A 16,211-nucleotide genomic window follows, 5' to 3' on the forward strand; every position below is an offset into this window, starting at 1 on the left:
CCCTTTGGTTGATCTCTCTTTCAATATCTCCTCCTCTTGGTAATTTAACGTGTTTAATACCTGGAATCATAGGGAGTAGATGGGGTGTAAAATTTTACTGAAATGATGGCCAACAGGATATCTCACATCACTGTGTCTGATAGCGCTCCTGTGCTCACTAATCCTTTGTTTCAGCAGGCGTGTCGTGCGTACAGTTTGGACTCACTGATGCGTCCAGCACCTTAGCAAAGGTTTAGCCGGGTAGAGCGGTCGCCATCCTGCAGTATCTACACTGTTCCTGCCTGCTTCTCAGGTCTGAGCATTCATTCACTGTGACCTTCAAAGAAACGAATGCTCTATCCACTAAAAGAGCTGAGCTGTCTCAGACTGCACAGCTGCACCTAGAGTGACTATCGGTGCAACAAAGGCATTTCACAGGATCTCGGCATCGAAAAGACCTTACTATTAGGAAACAAAATGGTAGGGTATGAGGAAGGAGTATAAACGTGCTTCCTTTTTGTATATCACCTTAATACACTCACTGTGTCCCACCCTCTTTTTGACTTTTATGGCTTCCATTTGAAATACCTCATTCAGTATTTTAAAAACTCGGCTCCCAGGAGGTGAAGCTTCTTCCACAGTGTGCACAGGTGTATTTCATACTGCCAATGGTTAGAATGAGGTTGGTTATTTGTATCCACCTGTCCACTGCAGAATCTCGTGTGCTCTGATGAAGGTCTGACAGACTGAAAGCTCTAAATAAAGTGAAATGCTGCACAGATCCAAGTGTGCTGAAATCTCTTCAGTTTGGATTTAGCTGGGTGGAGTGGTGGCCATCCTGCATCATTTGCAGCTGAAATGTTCACATTAGGACTTATCAAGCAACTCTGCAGGAAGCAATTCTGAATACAGACTAGAAAATAAGGTGCTGAATGGATGAGAAATCAAGCACTGACTTTGCAATTCCTTACTGCCAGTATAGCCAACAAAGTGTGTAAATGTGTGTCCTGAGGGTGCCAGAGGTTCTATAAACATCAGCTGTGGATAAACCACAGGTGCGCATGGAAACAGGGCGCTAAAGTTAAAAGCCATTCTAAGGTACCGGTGAGAATCTGGGATATCATTTGGCTCCATCACGGGGTAAGTCACCCTATCATGGTATGTTGTCCATGGTAACAGTGTTCCAAATGATCAGGAGTTTGATCAACAAATGTCATGGTTATTGTTCCTTTAGAATTTGAGATATCATGTGTGAAATGTCACTGGAGGTGGTGCATTTGGTCATTAAAATCCAAAGGCTCTGTCTTTCATTGAGCATGACTGTATTCAGAAAACATCACGTTAATCCACTTTTCAGATTTTGACGTACAAGTGGAAATTTCAGACTGTCTGGCCGACATACTCATCCCTCGAGGCCCAACGCTAATATGGCAGAAGTACTTTTCTCTGTCTTTGAGACAGACACAGACACAGAAGAAAACCAGTTTTTATTCACCCAGTGGAAACTTTAAAAATGGAGAGACTGAGTGGGAGGACGGGGGAGACGACACTCCACAAGTTCCACTCAGCCGCACAGTGTTATGTTACTTTGGGTGAGAGGGAGAGAAAAGAAAAAAAAAAAAAAAAAAAAAACAATTTCCAAATCTTGAACTATCTTGAGCGTTCATCTGTGGGCCTGTGTGTTGTAAACGGTGGCAGATTGGATTAGACCTCAGTCTGACTGCTGCGCTGCAGTGGTCTGTCTGTGACAGGGGCTGGACAGCCACGATAAAACAATCTTCAAACTCCGCCGGCCCACTGCCCAGCACTGACTGACAGCTAAGATGGGCCTGGGCTTTAAGTGGGGGGACACTTTGGTTTAAAGTGCAGCCACTTAATTTTCACAAATTGACTGTGAGGGCTGTCAAGAGTGAGAGCCCGACAGGTTGGACAGTGACTAGTGACAGCAGATGCTGTCTGTCTTTGATTTCATTGGTCTGCCTCCATGCAGCAGTTACAGTCTTCACCGAGCGAATGCAATGAAATGACTCCGTTTAACAGTCATGCAAGTGGGTAGTCCAGCCCCCACCCTCCTCCTGCCGTCCTCCCTTAGAGAAAAGTGACACTTCAAAAGAAAAGGTTTCTCAATGCAGGGCAAGCAGGGAGAGAGTGAAAAAAAAGAACATTAAAATGTTTTCAAAGACATGTTGGCCTAGACCTGTCACACAGCATCAGCAGCTCCAGCAAGAGGCAGGCGGTCGGCGGAGGGGACGTGGTAAACACACAAGTCGTCAGTAGGAGATGTAGACGAGGCGGGTGGATACATGTAGTTAGCATTAGGGAGTGGGAATATGCTGTTACGCGGTCCAAAGCAGGAGGGGGCCCGCTGGTACAAAGATGCCAGACTAAACCGAAGCCTCGTATACAGCTGGACTGTGAATGGTCAGTGTGCGACATTATGGCCAAACTGTTCAACAAACAGTCAGCGGTAGTGTCTCTAATCCTGGATATTAACATGTTCATGTCCAATTCTCTGTCGTGGTCCCAGTGATATCTGTTGTTACAGTGTTCTGAAGTAGCACATCACATGACAGGGTAAAGCTATGCTTGAGTAACAAACTGTTACGAATGCAGTTGCGAGAACAATACTTTCCACTCATATCTCAGGATGTTTGATTTGAAAGAGAACTTACTCTAATTATAACTGTTCTAATTATCTATTAACTCCCCCTGCTCTTTCTACCTGCAGGACGTCTCTCCTTTTTCTCTGACTCACTCCATATTCAGTGTTTGTCAGTGATTGTTATTTGTGGAGCTTTAGCTGTGCGCTCTGCCTCATGCCTCTGGGCACATGGAGAACTGTTTTCTCTCCTACTCTGCTCTCTGCTGGACTGTAACAGTGAGAAACCATCGTAAAACAGCAGGTTTTATGTTGTTTTCAAGTTTCATTCCCTCATGTTGAATATCAGGTATTATACTGTCTCTGCCTTCTGTGCACAGACCGTGCACTGTGATGCACTGGTGAGGTAAGGACTGCTTATTGATTTCTCATAAAATGGGTGTGTGTCATGTGTGCAAACCAAGCGGGGCATGGACCACATCCTGCTTTGCCCTTATCTCACTGGTGTTAGCCTTAGAGGGCAACGCCTGCAAGAAACAGAACATTACTTCCGTACCATAACTCCAGATTCTACAAGTATCGGCGCAGCCCTCTAAACTGGCCTCCCCTCAAGAAAAAGCTGCCTGAGGGGCCTATTGTCTGGTCTCAACTTATGCATGAGGTGAGAATGAGGTGGGGCCCACACAGAAAGTCGGTGTAGACTCAAGCAGTCTTCACTCACGTCAATGGTGCGTGAACAAAGGATGCAGCCACTAGCGACAGACTTAGAGGGCAGCCACTACACTCAAAGAATCTGGAGTTACTGTGTGTCACCAACGCTTGGACCTACTCATTTTGAAAGTGCAACAGCCAATGGGGAAACTCCAACGCTCGACTGACCAACGCTCGACTGACCAACGCTCGACTGACCAACGGTGTGACCCCCCCCCCCCCGCTGCAGTCCAGCCAAAATGTAATAATTTAGAGGAATCTCAGCATCACATCTTACCAGAGGGTCCTGGATTTCTCGCAGCGCTTGCATCACACACGGCATCTGAGTTACACACCAACATGAAAGTACAAAGTGTATTTTGAAGCTTTGCAGAGATGCAGGGGTCTGCCGTGAAGCTGGCACATGCATGTTGCTGTAGTAACGTCTTGTCGCACACATTACATTCCACAAACTTTCACTGTTATCATGAATACACTGTACCATGTAGTGCTGTAAAAACACATCTACACACTAATTACACACAGCCCTGTCAAGCCCCCAGATGCATTAAAATGTTTACTGACTGTTGTCGTGTGCGTCACAAAGACACAAAGACCACTAAACAAGCCGTCATGATTGGATTTGATTTGATCCAGTGCTATAAACCGCCACTGTGACAGCAACAATTATCTTCCCCACAACCGAAGCCCCCACCAGAATGGATTTAGCATCTTATCTGACAATCAGGACATTGCTTTTCTTCGAATCTCTTATTGGCTTAGCGGATAAGCTTATTAAGGGTGACCCGCGAAGCTGAAAGAGCTGAACATTATATTACATTTTCACTGCAGATTGAAAAGCATGTAAGCTTGTCCCCATCCTGACAAAATCAAGGCTTCAGTCCAAATATTTACACACACACACACACACACACACACACACACACACACACAACCTGGGAGATTTGCCATTAGTGCTTTTAGCTTGATCTCATTACATATTTGGCCACCAGCAGGTTGAAGTAAGAGTTCAGTCTAGGTAAGAGACTGATGCTGAATGATAATACAGCCTCTGGCAGGCCTAAGGCAGGGCTTTTCCATCAGGGCAGGTGGAGTGAGACTCTACCCAGTCAAATGATTCAGCGAGCCAGAGGCCAGACACCAGAGCCCTCCGGTTGACTGGCTGACCTGCTTGGAGCCTCTCAAGGAACAGTCTTCAAACCCTGGGGCTAGACACTGCTCGGCAGTTCCACAGCAATCACTCCTCCAAAGACCACAGCTCTTTTTCCTCATGCTTGTGGTGTGACTGACAAATGGGGATAGCTGTGAAGTGATGGCTTTTCCTTCCTCTTTTTAATAAAAGAACTCAGATGGACGACCTGTGAAGCAGATATTCAGGGGCATTATATGCACACCACCACCATACGATACGTCTTCACGTGGACTTTGCGTCTTTGTAATGCAAGAATGTTGAAAGCACAATGCGTGAGACTCGGTGGCACTAGTCTGTGAGGCTCATAACAGACAGGACACATTAGTGTGAGCATTTCACTCTCATCTGCCCCTAAAAATAGATATGTGCAAACTGGAAAAATGATTTACAAGCAGCGTTTGCGAGTAAAGATTACAACCTACCGGAATCTATGTTCCCCTCCACTGCTAATCGTTCAAAAACTCCCACATTTCACAAGCTACAACAGACCAATCACAGCAGTGCTTTCTGTGCTGACACAGGCAGTGTCATATGAGAGAAAAGGTGAGCAGTGAAAAAGCATCAGTAACATTAAACATGGTGATACTGCAGCAGAGTGAGAAAACACATATATTGTAGAACCTGTACATCTGTTAAAATGCAGTGTCAAAATTAAAAAAAAAAAAAAGTTTCAAAAAGTTATTTCAGTGCTTCAATGTTTAAAAAAAAAACTTTCAAATGTTTTAAAAAGCTCTGGCAATATCTTATTTAAAAAGCTGTGTTTTAACATTTCGGTTAGTTTTAAAAAATGTTTCCAGTGTGTCAAATTTTCAACAAATCTGTCTGAATGTTTGATGTTTTAAAAATCTTTTGTCAGTACTTTAAGGCCCAGGCCCCTCCGGGTACAGATTCTGGGGTCTTTTCTTCTACAATCCTCCACTGGATTTCACTTTGTAATTGCACACAAGGAGCGGGGGCATGCACAAACACACACACACACTTCGTTTAAATATGTACAGAATAATCTCTTTGTTAACACACTTTGTTACTTGAACATTCTTCATTGTGCCCCTACATTTTTTTCATTTAAAAAAAAATGTTAGCGCAGCCTGAAAGACATTCTCAGTTCCAAGAAGCACTACCAGTAATGCCAGGGTGGTCTGGCCGGTGCCGGTGCCTCTTATCCCCATTACACTACTCTGCCTTATAATGAGCCAGTATAACACCACAACCAGCTGACGGTGCCTGGTGCCAGGATTACACTTAATCCATGGTTCATTTAATGTGCTGAAGAGGTTTACACAAGGATATCATGGTGCAAAGCACTTAGTGAAATAAACTGAGATTAAAGCCATTGCACATTTCTGTACTGCCATGTACATTTGTGAGACTCCTTCAAAAACATATGCTATAAAAACTACAGAGTGCTACAGACCTAAAAAGGACCATGAAACTAATTCGCACTGTCCAAGTCTCATATTCACCTCTTTCACCTCTGACCTGAGTCAAAAGTCAGTGCTTCAATTGACAAGAAGACGAGAGCAAACTACTATTCTGCCCAGAGTGACTCCAGTCCAACATAAATCACTGCATACAAATGTCTGGGAAAGAGACACATGAAGGAAGACAGACAGACGGAGCAGCAGACAGACAGGCAGGTGGTTGGACCGAGATGCGGGGGGATCAGAGGGGGAGGCCCAACCCGAGCCCTTCTTGCTCGTCCCGTACCCAACTCTTTGTCTCCCCACTCCCCCAGAGCCAGAGAGCAGATGGGCCTCACAGCACGTCCCTCTGTTCACCAGAGCTACTGTACAAAGCAGCATACACCACAGGCCCCCAATCCAACATCAGTGAGCTGAACAGAGCCTCACCAGAACAGAACAGCACCCCCCGCCACACACACACACACACACACACACACACACACACACACACACACACACACACACACACACACACACACACACACACACATCAGTGCCAGAAACATGTCTCCTGCAAGTGTACATCCAGTTCAGGCACATGTAACTGACCTGTGGTCACTGGAGTTAAAATGGTGCCATGTAACGTTTCCTCTGAGACATCACTCGGGACACATAAATAAACAAACAGCCAAACACACGCAAAATGTTTCACCTTCCAGGTTTGTTTGTTTCTTAACTTGTCAAGTAAGTATAAGTCTCTTCATTCCAGCTGAGCTCCTGAAAACAGTTTGAGACCAGTCTGACAGAATGAATGTCTAATACTCCACTATAATCCCACATGTGAGTGAACTTTGACATTTCCTGTTTATGTTTGCAAGATCCTTTTCTAAAGTGATGACTGCAAACTTGCATAAATAAGGCAAAAGTTAGTTCAATAGGCCTTTTTTTTTTTAAGTGTAATACAGTAAATGTAGCCTTGAATTCTCAAAACCTGACAATTAAAAACATGCCAGTGGAAAAAAACGCTAAAAGAACAGAAAAGTTCCAGTCATATTTTGTGGTTTGCTACTGTATTCTCATCCATCTCTGCTGAAACTTCCTCTATCTGGGCTCTTTTTTCACTGTGAGGCAATATGTCAGAGACACTTATAAACATTTCTCTATGTTCCCCCCCTTGAGCTTACAATATCTCATAGTTCAGTACATTGGGTCAGTGCCAGAGATCGAAAACATTTGCTGCAATCTGCGAGCTCGGCTGGAAGCGAAACACAAAAAGAAAAACATCTCTTGCTTTATTCAACACCAAATTCTCTCCCCTTTCTCTCTTCATCCCTCATTCCGCTTAAGAGTCAGAGCTAAGAAAAAGGGCTGATAACAGGTGCTCTCTCACCAGGCTGCAGCGTTTTCTAAATGGAGAATTAAACCTTGAGACAGACGTCTGACATTTAAAATGTAACCTTGTGGGAGGACAATGCCTTAACGTTTATTTACAGTGAAGCCAAAGAAAAGATAATAGTTGTGCTAGATAACTCTGTAGCCTGTTTCTCTTCACGGAGGACAAAAAGAGGTGGTGTAGGGCGCAGATGATGATCTTTTCAATTATGCAGATGTCACACGTGACAGTGTTACTGAGCGCCAAAGCTGGTAGGTCTATCTGCATCTTGCAGGGAAGAGAAAACTACTTTGTGATGGTGTGATAGTCTGGACTTCAGCCGCCCTCAAAGCCAGACATTATCAGAATTATCAGTAATACAATCATTAAAATCATTCTTGATATTTACTGAGATTAAAACGCTGACTGGTGACTAAGCCCGTTCACCTAAGTAAACCATTGTTGTTGTTGTTGTCATGTCACAGCCACCTGTGACGGTTATGGCCATGTTTGCTGAGTGCATGTTCAATTGTGTGTGAACACATATGTGTGTGAGCAGGGGAGGGAGGTGAGAAAGAGCGTGACAATGTGCTGGATGTGTCTGCATGTGTGAGCTCGCATGTGCGTGAGTGCATCTGTCAGCACGTGTGTGTGCGTGTGCACTCAGGAGATGGCCAACAGCCCCTCGCACGCACACGCGCGCGCACACGCGCACACATGGACACAATCAGATCAACAAAACGAGACACAGTTGAAATGAAGGTGCAGGTGAACACATCTTCATTAGCACAGTCTCACACAGACATGCCTCCACGCAGACACTGTCCTCAATGCACAGACATCACAGCAGTATAAGACAACCTTGAAAGTGAAGCACCATCTGTCCATTAGCTGGTACAGGGACAGACATGACACACTAGTGACCCTCACAATAGAGGTCTGCCACTGTATGCTTCATTCACACCATTGCTGTACTTTCTCTCTTATGTTTTTTTTTACGTTAGAACGGGAGCCTTTCAACACAGTCGGGACACCAGCCCACATTACTAATGAGCACAAGCTGAGGGGATCGTCTACTTAGCGGTGGACGACAGATACAACGAGATACGACACACACACACACACACACACACACACACACACATATATATACTGTATGTAAGATTGTATGGGTATGAGCTTGCCTGACTGTGTACCAGGGAAAGTGAAAGTATCTCAAAATGACCCTAAACATCGTCATTTTATTCAAACAACACAGTACAACCAGCACATCCTACAAACCTGCGAGCAGCAGGACAAAGCTGGAACCACACACCACATACAAAACCACCGTGGAGTCACCAGCGTACAGTATATTAAAGCAGACGGTGTGCCGGCGACCCGTCTGTGTTTTCCCCCATGTTTGCTTGTCCTGCAGCGACCCACACAAACATGTCCTTGAATATGCAGCTGAAGAAGACCAAGCCTCTCCCAGAGAAATGGCAGAGCAGAACCTCAGAGTCTGTGCTTGTGCATGTGTGTGTGTGTGTGTGTGTGTGTGTGTGTGTGTGTGTGTGTGTGTAAACAGTAGGCACAGTCCTGTAACAGACAGTCCTTGCTGGTGGAGATACACCACTGCATCAGTGCAGCATAAATATTCATTAGTGACCTTGTCACCTTGCGACACAAAAATATGTCCAGGTATACAGTACACTGATATACACTGACATACTCCAGAAGCTATACCTCACATCGGTGAGCATTCTGACTTCATTCATTCAACAAATACAAGTTAAACATTCGAGCACTAGTCATGGGTGTGATGTCTTTTTTTGGCATTCCTTAGGAAAGAATAGAAATGTGATGCAGACATTTGTTTGCCTCTGTGATCTGCTTCCCTTCTTTCTTTGTCACAAATGAGATTTTCTTGCTTGTAATTGTGACAAAAACAGCCTCTACAAGGAGTGTGATTACACTATGTACCAACCCTTGTGAGAATACCTAAAAAACTGTTAGACTGGCTCACTCCCAAAAGCCAACAACACAACCAATGCCTATCATTAAACCAACACCATAGCTGTAAACACAGATAAGGTGTTTACTTGCTGCTACAATAGCAGATTTCTACAGTGACACTGTTCTCTTGGAACGGTTACACTGACATGCTCTGCACACACGTTGAGCTTCACTGGTGCTTACTGTCAATGTTGTAACAGAGACACAATGAAAACACAACACATCACATGATATGTATGTCTGATTGGTTGTAGGTCTATGCAATTGTGTCCAGAAGGATTTTGGGCTGCACCCATTCATAACACCCCTTAGAAATCAAAAACGAACTGAGAGGTTCCAGACTAACTCGCTTTTGCCAAATTGGTCTGGCAGTGTCAGACTGGCACGGCAGCCACACAGTAATGAAAATTTACAACTGAGCAGAGTTCTTTTTACCACAGATAAAACAGCTTCAGCACAGGATTAATTCACTTTAAAGCACATCAAGGCCAGGCTCTTAGAAACCATGAAAAACTGTAACTACAGATTTGATATGACAGCGCACACACACACACACACACACACACACACACACACACACACACACACACACACACACACACACACACACACACACTGGTGCTTCTACAAAAAGCCAACACTGAGCCAAAAGGAGAAAAACAGCTGCAGCCTTACTTTAAAAACTCTTGAGCTCACTTTATTGACTGAACTGATCAAAATTATAGAAGCACCTCCTACTTTTTCCAGCATCAGCAAAAAGCAAAGTAAGGACGCACAAGGTGCTGTGCTGACAAACCCCACTTATTGCATTAGCTACTACTTTCCCCTCTCTTTTCTTAGCATATGCACACTGAAATGACAGGACGTCAAAAAGGCTGAAAATGAAAACGTAGTACTTGGCGACATGTTGCACGTGTGATGTCAATATGCTGCAATAGAAAGTTAAAACATCTTAAACTCACCATGGCGTGTTTCTTGTTCAGGTGTTTCTTCTTCCTCTTGCCTTGTGTGTGTGCCAGCCGGGGGTTGTTCTCCTGGTCTGAAGGCTGCTGGTGGTGGTGATTGTTCTTGCAGGGCTCCAGGCTCAGACCGTTGGGGACCCTGGCAGGCTTTTTCTTGTGCAGGGGCCCGGCCTGGTTGTCTCTGCACTCCGGGGGCTTCAGTGTCATGTTCTTCTAGAGAGGAGACGGCACGAGAGAAAGCTTAAATTAGTACCAGCAAACATTTTTACCACTGATGCTGGTAATGGCTTTTACAGCATGTATGAGCTGTGCAGCTGGCCTTTGAGGACTCAGCAATCATACGGTCCATCAACAGTCAAATCAATGTTTCATTAAACTTCTATACCTGAGAAAAGCGGCTCATTAGCACACTCGAGAGCTTTAGAAAAAAAGAGCTGAATATCCATTCATAAGAGCCTGTTTTGACAGATAGCAAATCTCCTCTCTACAGTGTGCAGTGCGGTGAATTGAGGGGGAATCGTGCAGAAAGGCTTCAGATACAGTGTAGTACCATAAGATTTTCTTCCAAAAAGAACAGCAGAAAAGTACTCCTTTGTTTGACTTTTTTTGGCGTCCAGATGGTGTGTTGAATGAATTTGATGATCCTTTTATGTTTACTCTAGTGTCACCATGAAGCTGCTATTAATGGATTTGACTGAAATGCCTCAGCAGCTACTGGGACGGCTGTCATGACATTTGGTATAGATAGTCATGGTCCTCACAGGACGAATTGAAGCGACTTGACATTCCAGCTTGTCAGGAAGCAGAAGCAGCAAAGATGAAGACGTGTAGAAACAGAAACATCGATGGAGCTTGTGTTTACCTGTAAAGCACGTTTCTGAGCCGGAAGCAGATCAGCAGAAGCACAGCAAGAGACATCAAAACATTTAAGTTCAGTTCGCCCGACACATAAAACTCCATCAGAGACAATTCATTTCATGAAGAAAACTGGGTTCTGAAAACAAACCGATACGCTACAACTCCAATAGTGCAGGGTACACACACGGGGTTATACAGTTTGGCAGGGCAGATCAATAGAACCACTCATCTGCTGCTGAGAGACTGTGTAATGCATCACAGCCACCCACAGTAAAACTTATGGAACAAATCAGCTTTGTTATTTGAAGGGGTGACCTGTTTTGCTCCATTGTGGACCAAAGAGCTATTGGTGTTAATAACCCAGGGGAGACATTTAAGCTGGTGAGGCAGCCATCTGAGCAGAGGCTGTTGAAGGGGAAGGTGCAAAGCTGCGACAGCTACACTAATGACATGTCAATACTCTGCAACATTTTAACAGGAAGGCTGGAGAGACAAGGTTATGGGTATCTGTCGTTCATACCACTGGTGTCTGGATACATGAATGCTTAAGGCCAGGAAGTGTAACACACCTATGATGTGTTAACAGACTTCTCTCAGTGCATGTGTACTGTTTTTGTTTTTAACCTTGATGATGGCCATATGAGGATTATTCCTGCAGCAATGACACCAATCCTCTTTGCAGTTTTTCCAATATTCTTACCATGTCTTGCCTTATTTTATCCTCTACTTTCTAAATCCTCCATAGCTGTGATATTTGAAAGTTTCCAATTTTCAACTAAATGACAGGGACTATTTTCCTCATTTCTGTGTTATCACAAGTTTAGGCTTAACTGAGGTTCAGCTGGATTTTGGATGCTCTGCAGTGGAAAGCAACGCAGTACGTTATACTACTAAACTCCACCACATACACTGTATTTGACAGATTCTATAGTTCCTGGTTACTTTGAAGATCAAGTTAGGTAAAATAGCTTCAACCAGCTACAGTGTAAAATGATGCATCCATAATGGTGCATTGTCTCACTGGTACCTTGAACAACACATCTCCACCAATGCAGCCCCCTGTGCTGTGGAACTGATGACCTGAATCCTTTATGGTATCACTACTTTTACCTCTGTAAGACACCTGAATATTTACTCCATCTGTAACCCTCTCACATCCGCCTCATGCACACTGAGACATCTTTCTCTACTTTGTTTCAAATCAGTGTGAGGGAAAAATACTGTCCAAGTCCAGTAACATTTTTCAGGCTGGTTTATATACCAGCACTCACACTGGACTCCACAAAACCCTGCCTCAGTCCAGGATTTATCCCTCAGCTCGCAGACACCACACTGTGCCTCATATTTATATCAGGGTACATGTGAGGATTGACATCAAGGCAGATTTTTCCACAAAATACTGCTGAGAAAAAAAAAAATCCACCACAGCTCAAGCAGCAGCAGTTACTCGTTGAAGGACCACCTCGAAGCAACCTTAGCGTGCCTGTAGAGAATTACTTCGCTGGTGTTACAGATATGCACTGCTGTCAGGGGGATGAGTCTGATGGGTGTGCTACTGGCGCTGACTCACTAAACCATTTCTAAAGGCCTCAATTCACTCGCAGAAAAACAAGTGCATGCATCGACTAATCTTGTTTGCCTTTTCCGCCCACACTTATCCAAGGCAAATAATGCAACATGACATGCATTGTCACTGCACAGAATATGTGACAAAGTTATGATGGGGCTGAGAGAGCTTCCATTGTGCCAGCTTTCTGCATGCGTCTAAGCCTCCAAGCCAACTGATTGCTCGGAATAAATGATGCACATTATGTTTTGCCTGCTCGCAGAACAATAGCAAGACAAATTCCTTATTTCAGCTCCTTATGATGACACTGAAAAAAAGTAATTGCTCAATATGGCTCGCTCTCCGCTAGCTTTCATTACTGTGATTGTCTGGCAGTGTACAAAGTAATTACACTGTGGCATTTAGTGGCAATGCATGCCTGCAGGTATCCTTACGACAGGTTACAATGAGGAAGACAGTTATTATAATCAACTTTTTAAAAATCTTTCAGTAAAACTTGGATTTGTACAAAGATCGTTGAGTGCTTCACATCTAACGTGGGATTAAAAACGTGCTACTTTCAAACATCATGTCATTAATCTGAAATAACACAAAATCACATTTACTTCCATATTTTTAGATTTTTCTGTAACGAGAGAAGAAGATTCATTTTAAGATAAATAATGAAATATTATATCATATATCAAATCATTATTCAAAGCAGCTTTATATGTCTTAAAACATGTCTGATGGGCCTCTACTGTATAACCTTCACTCTTCATGTGTCACTCTAGAAGATACCCAGATATGCTGGATCTGATTCTAATGCCAGACGCTACCTGCAGTCGATTAATACTGTGGGCTGTATGTCATTTTCTGTTGAAGCCACTCACTAACAGTTCATAGAGGGTGGAATTGTGAAGAGGCTCCTCCAGAACATCTCCTGTGCTTCGTCTGGCGCTCACAATAAATGTAGAACAGAAAGCCTGTGATGTTATTTTGACAGTCGGGGAGAGGCTGAATGAAACAATGGAAAGCTCTGCTCGCCAAAAGAGTAAAGACAGTTTAAAATAATACGCTGGAATGAATCAGTGCATAAAAATGATGAACTGAAGGGACAGAGTGAGGTCAACACATGGTTCCAGGAGCCGAGTTCAATAATAACTGAAGCATGGAAGATGTTTTAGCCAATGAAAAGCCTTTGTGTGCTTGGTTTTAAGACTTTAACATCTTCTAAAAGTGATATTTGTGCTCATCAAGAAGTAAAAACAGCTTTCAGTACACAGATTGTACCCATATGATAGTGATAGTGAGCTCTTTAGACAACCATCATCTTATTGATTTTTTACTCTTTCACACATTTTATGGGTTTTCATTTTATCTCATTCTGCTCCTGCTTGGCTCAGCTGTTTCCCCTCTCTCCCTTCGCTCCCCTTTGTCTGGAGTTTGAACACCATGTAGAAGCTTTGCTGTCCCTCCTCTGTTTGCTGGAGCACTCCAAAGTCAATCACTGCAGCAGTATATTAAACAAGCTGCACCTTCCCTGCTCTCTCACAGCCTGCTGGCATTTGAGCCACCAAAGAGACGAGCCTGTGAAAGGCTGATCAAAGTCTGATCAACTCGTCTTACTGAGACAATTTAATTAGGCTGCACAAACTGGGCTCCCAGCAGAGAGGGAAAGAGAGAGGGATGGATGGTGGCAGAAAACAGCAACAGACAGAGATGGTGAGAGATGGAGAGGCAGAGAGAGCACCCAAACGCATGAGAGGCTTAATGAATCTGGCTTCCCACGATACTGCTGCATTCGGCAGTGAGCTCCAAGTACATCTGCGCACAAACACACACAAACACACAAGTCTCAAATCAACAACAACAAAGTAAACAATAATTGGAAATCTAATGAATGCTCATAAAGACCGATAAGTACAATCTCTCCTTGTGGGGTACTCCAGGACACCAGGACAACATCCCATATTAACTTCAGCTACCTAGTTAAGTCAAGCAGTGAATTGTCTCTCATTCTTTAGGGAGTCCTTGACCTGATTATCACATTTTCAGTGGGTGTGAAACAGCATTAAGCAAGCTCTAAGTGTTGAGTGTAACAAATTGCTGGGTAATTCACTGCTGCTGTGGTGATGTAACCACTTACAGGTGATTAGAGCAGCTGAACTACTTCATATGTCATTTAATGGATCAAATCCAGGTGAGAACACATGTTGTAGCCACTGGCCCAGAACCGGAGGCTCTTGTTGGTGTTGCTGTTGTCGTGGGAACATGATCAGGATGAGAGCATAACACCGATCAGAATATCTACTGTATGTTTACATTCATTATATTAACATACTCACGCTCGGTTCTGCGTCTCGCACTGAACCCTGTGGAAATGAGTTGTCTTTAATACTGTTTGTATGTTCACTTTAAATGTTTGCATTACAAACTCTGTACGTAATCTACATATAGTTGATTTTCATTTTTTTACCCTGTATCCTTTTTATCTCGATCCTTCTAAGCCACTGTTTTTGCCAACTTTATAATACTTTGCTGGCTGTAACAACTTCATTTCCCCAGCGTAGGATTGTGGGAGTTTTATCTTATCTTACTTGAAATCAGCTGAGTGAAACACTGAAAAAGTCTGATTCTGCACTTTGGTCTGAAACGTTGTTTGACCACCAGATCCCTGAAGTTCCATTCGGTCTCAGCACAGCTCACTGACCTGCTGCAAGACGGACCATAAACACTCCTTTTAATATGCTGGAACACACTGAGCAGCTAACTTTAACGTACTGCTTCAATTTTTGTTAGTCAAAAGCTGAAAGAAATGAGAGCTCATTGGTCTATTCATTGATTAGCTGATTGACAAAAAATAAAGCAGCAACCCTTTAATAATGAAGAATAATGGGAACAGTCACCAAATGAACAATAATATTCAGTGGTTGTCAAAAAATCCTTATTTCACTGTGGAGGTTGTTGATCCAATTCTACCAAGAAGGCAGATCATTAGTGAACTCAGTTTGAGCCTCTGCTTTTGCTTGTGGTTAAATACACTTTCTACATGATTTAATATGACAGCACAAAGCCACATGGCCAGAATACAGAGAGCAAAAACACAAGTTAGCTCCACAGCGCTGACCCAGTAATGCATGGAAATGAAGCTCATTTGACAAGGATTAAGCAGATTCTTGTGTTATGATGGAACAAACGACTGCATCACGATCGGCTTTATGTTCCAGATGGCTCTCGACTAAATATTCTTTTAAGATTAAAGACAGCTGGAATAACAATCCAGCGCTGAGGTCAGACATAGAAAAGTACTGTCTGAGCAGACTTAGAATCAAACAGTTGTCAAAAATAACTAATACTTAATGTTTGTCAGATCCCTCTATGGTATTTTTAATCTTGTGTTCTAAACCCCAGATCACGGCTGAATAAGCACGAAGCAACATCCAAGTCCTTCTGCAGCATGTGTCAAAGTCATAACGCCCAGATGGACTGAAAGGAAAACAAAGACACATTTAATTCTTATTTGTGGCAATTTCACAACTGCTAGAATAATGTTGAATCCAATCCTTTGTGTCAAAGCAGAGGAGTCCCAAC

At 43.4% G+C, this 16,211-nt stretch overlaps 1 protein-coding gene across 6 annotated transcripts in view; it reads right to left on the reverse strand.

Annotated features, from left to right (window-relative positions):
* auts2a (activator of transcription and developmental regulator AUTS2 a) overlaps window positions 1–16,211 on the reverse strand; it is a 294,064-nt gene that overhangs the window by 211,326 nt on the left and 66,527 nt on the right. For all 6 annotated transcript variants that reach the window (XM_076751193.1, XM_076751192.1, XM_076751191.1 and 3 more), the window contains exon 3: window positions 10,214–10,426. In XM_076751193.1, the coding sequence (XP_076607308.1) occupies window positions 10,214–10,426 (213 nt within the window). The remainder of the gene's footprint in view (window positions 1–10,213; window positions 10,427–16,211) is intronic.

Source organism: Chaetodon auriga, chromosome 15 (genome assembly GCF_051107435.1).
Source record: "Chaetodon auriga isolate fChaAug3 chromosome 15, fChaAug3.hap1, whole genome shotgun sequence".
In the NCBI taxonomy this organism is placed as follows: Eukaryota; Metazoa; Chordata; class Actinopteri; order Chaetodontiformes; family Chaetodontidae; genus Chaetodon; species Chaetodon auriga.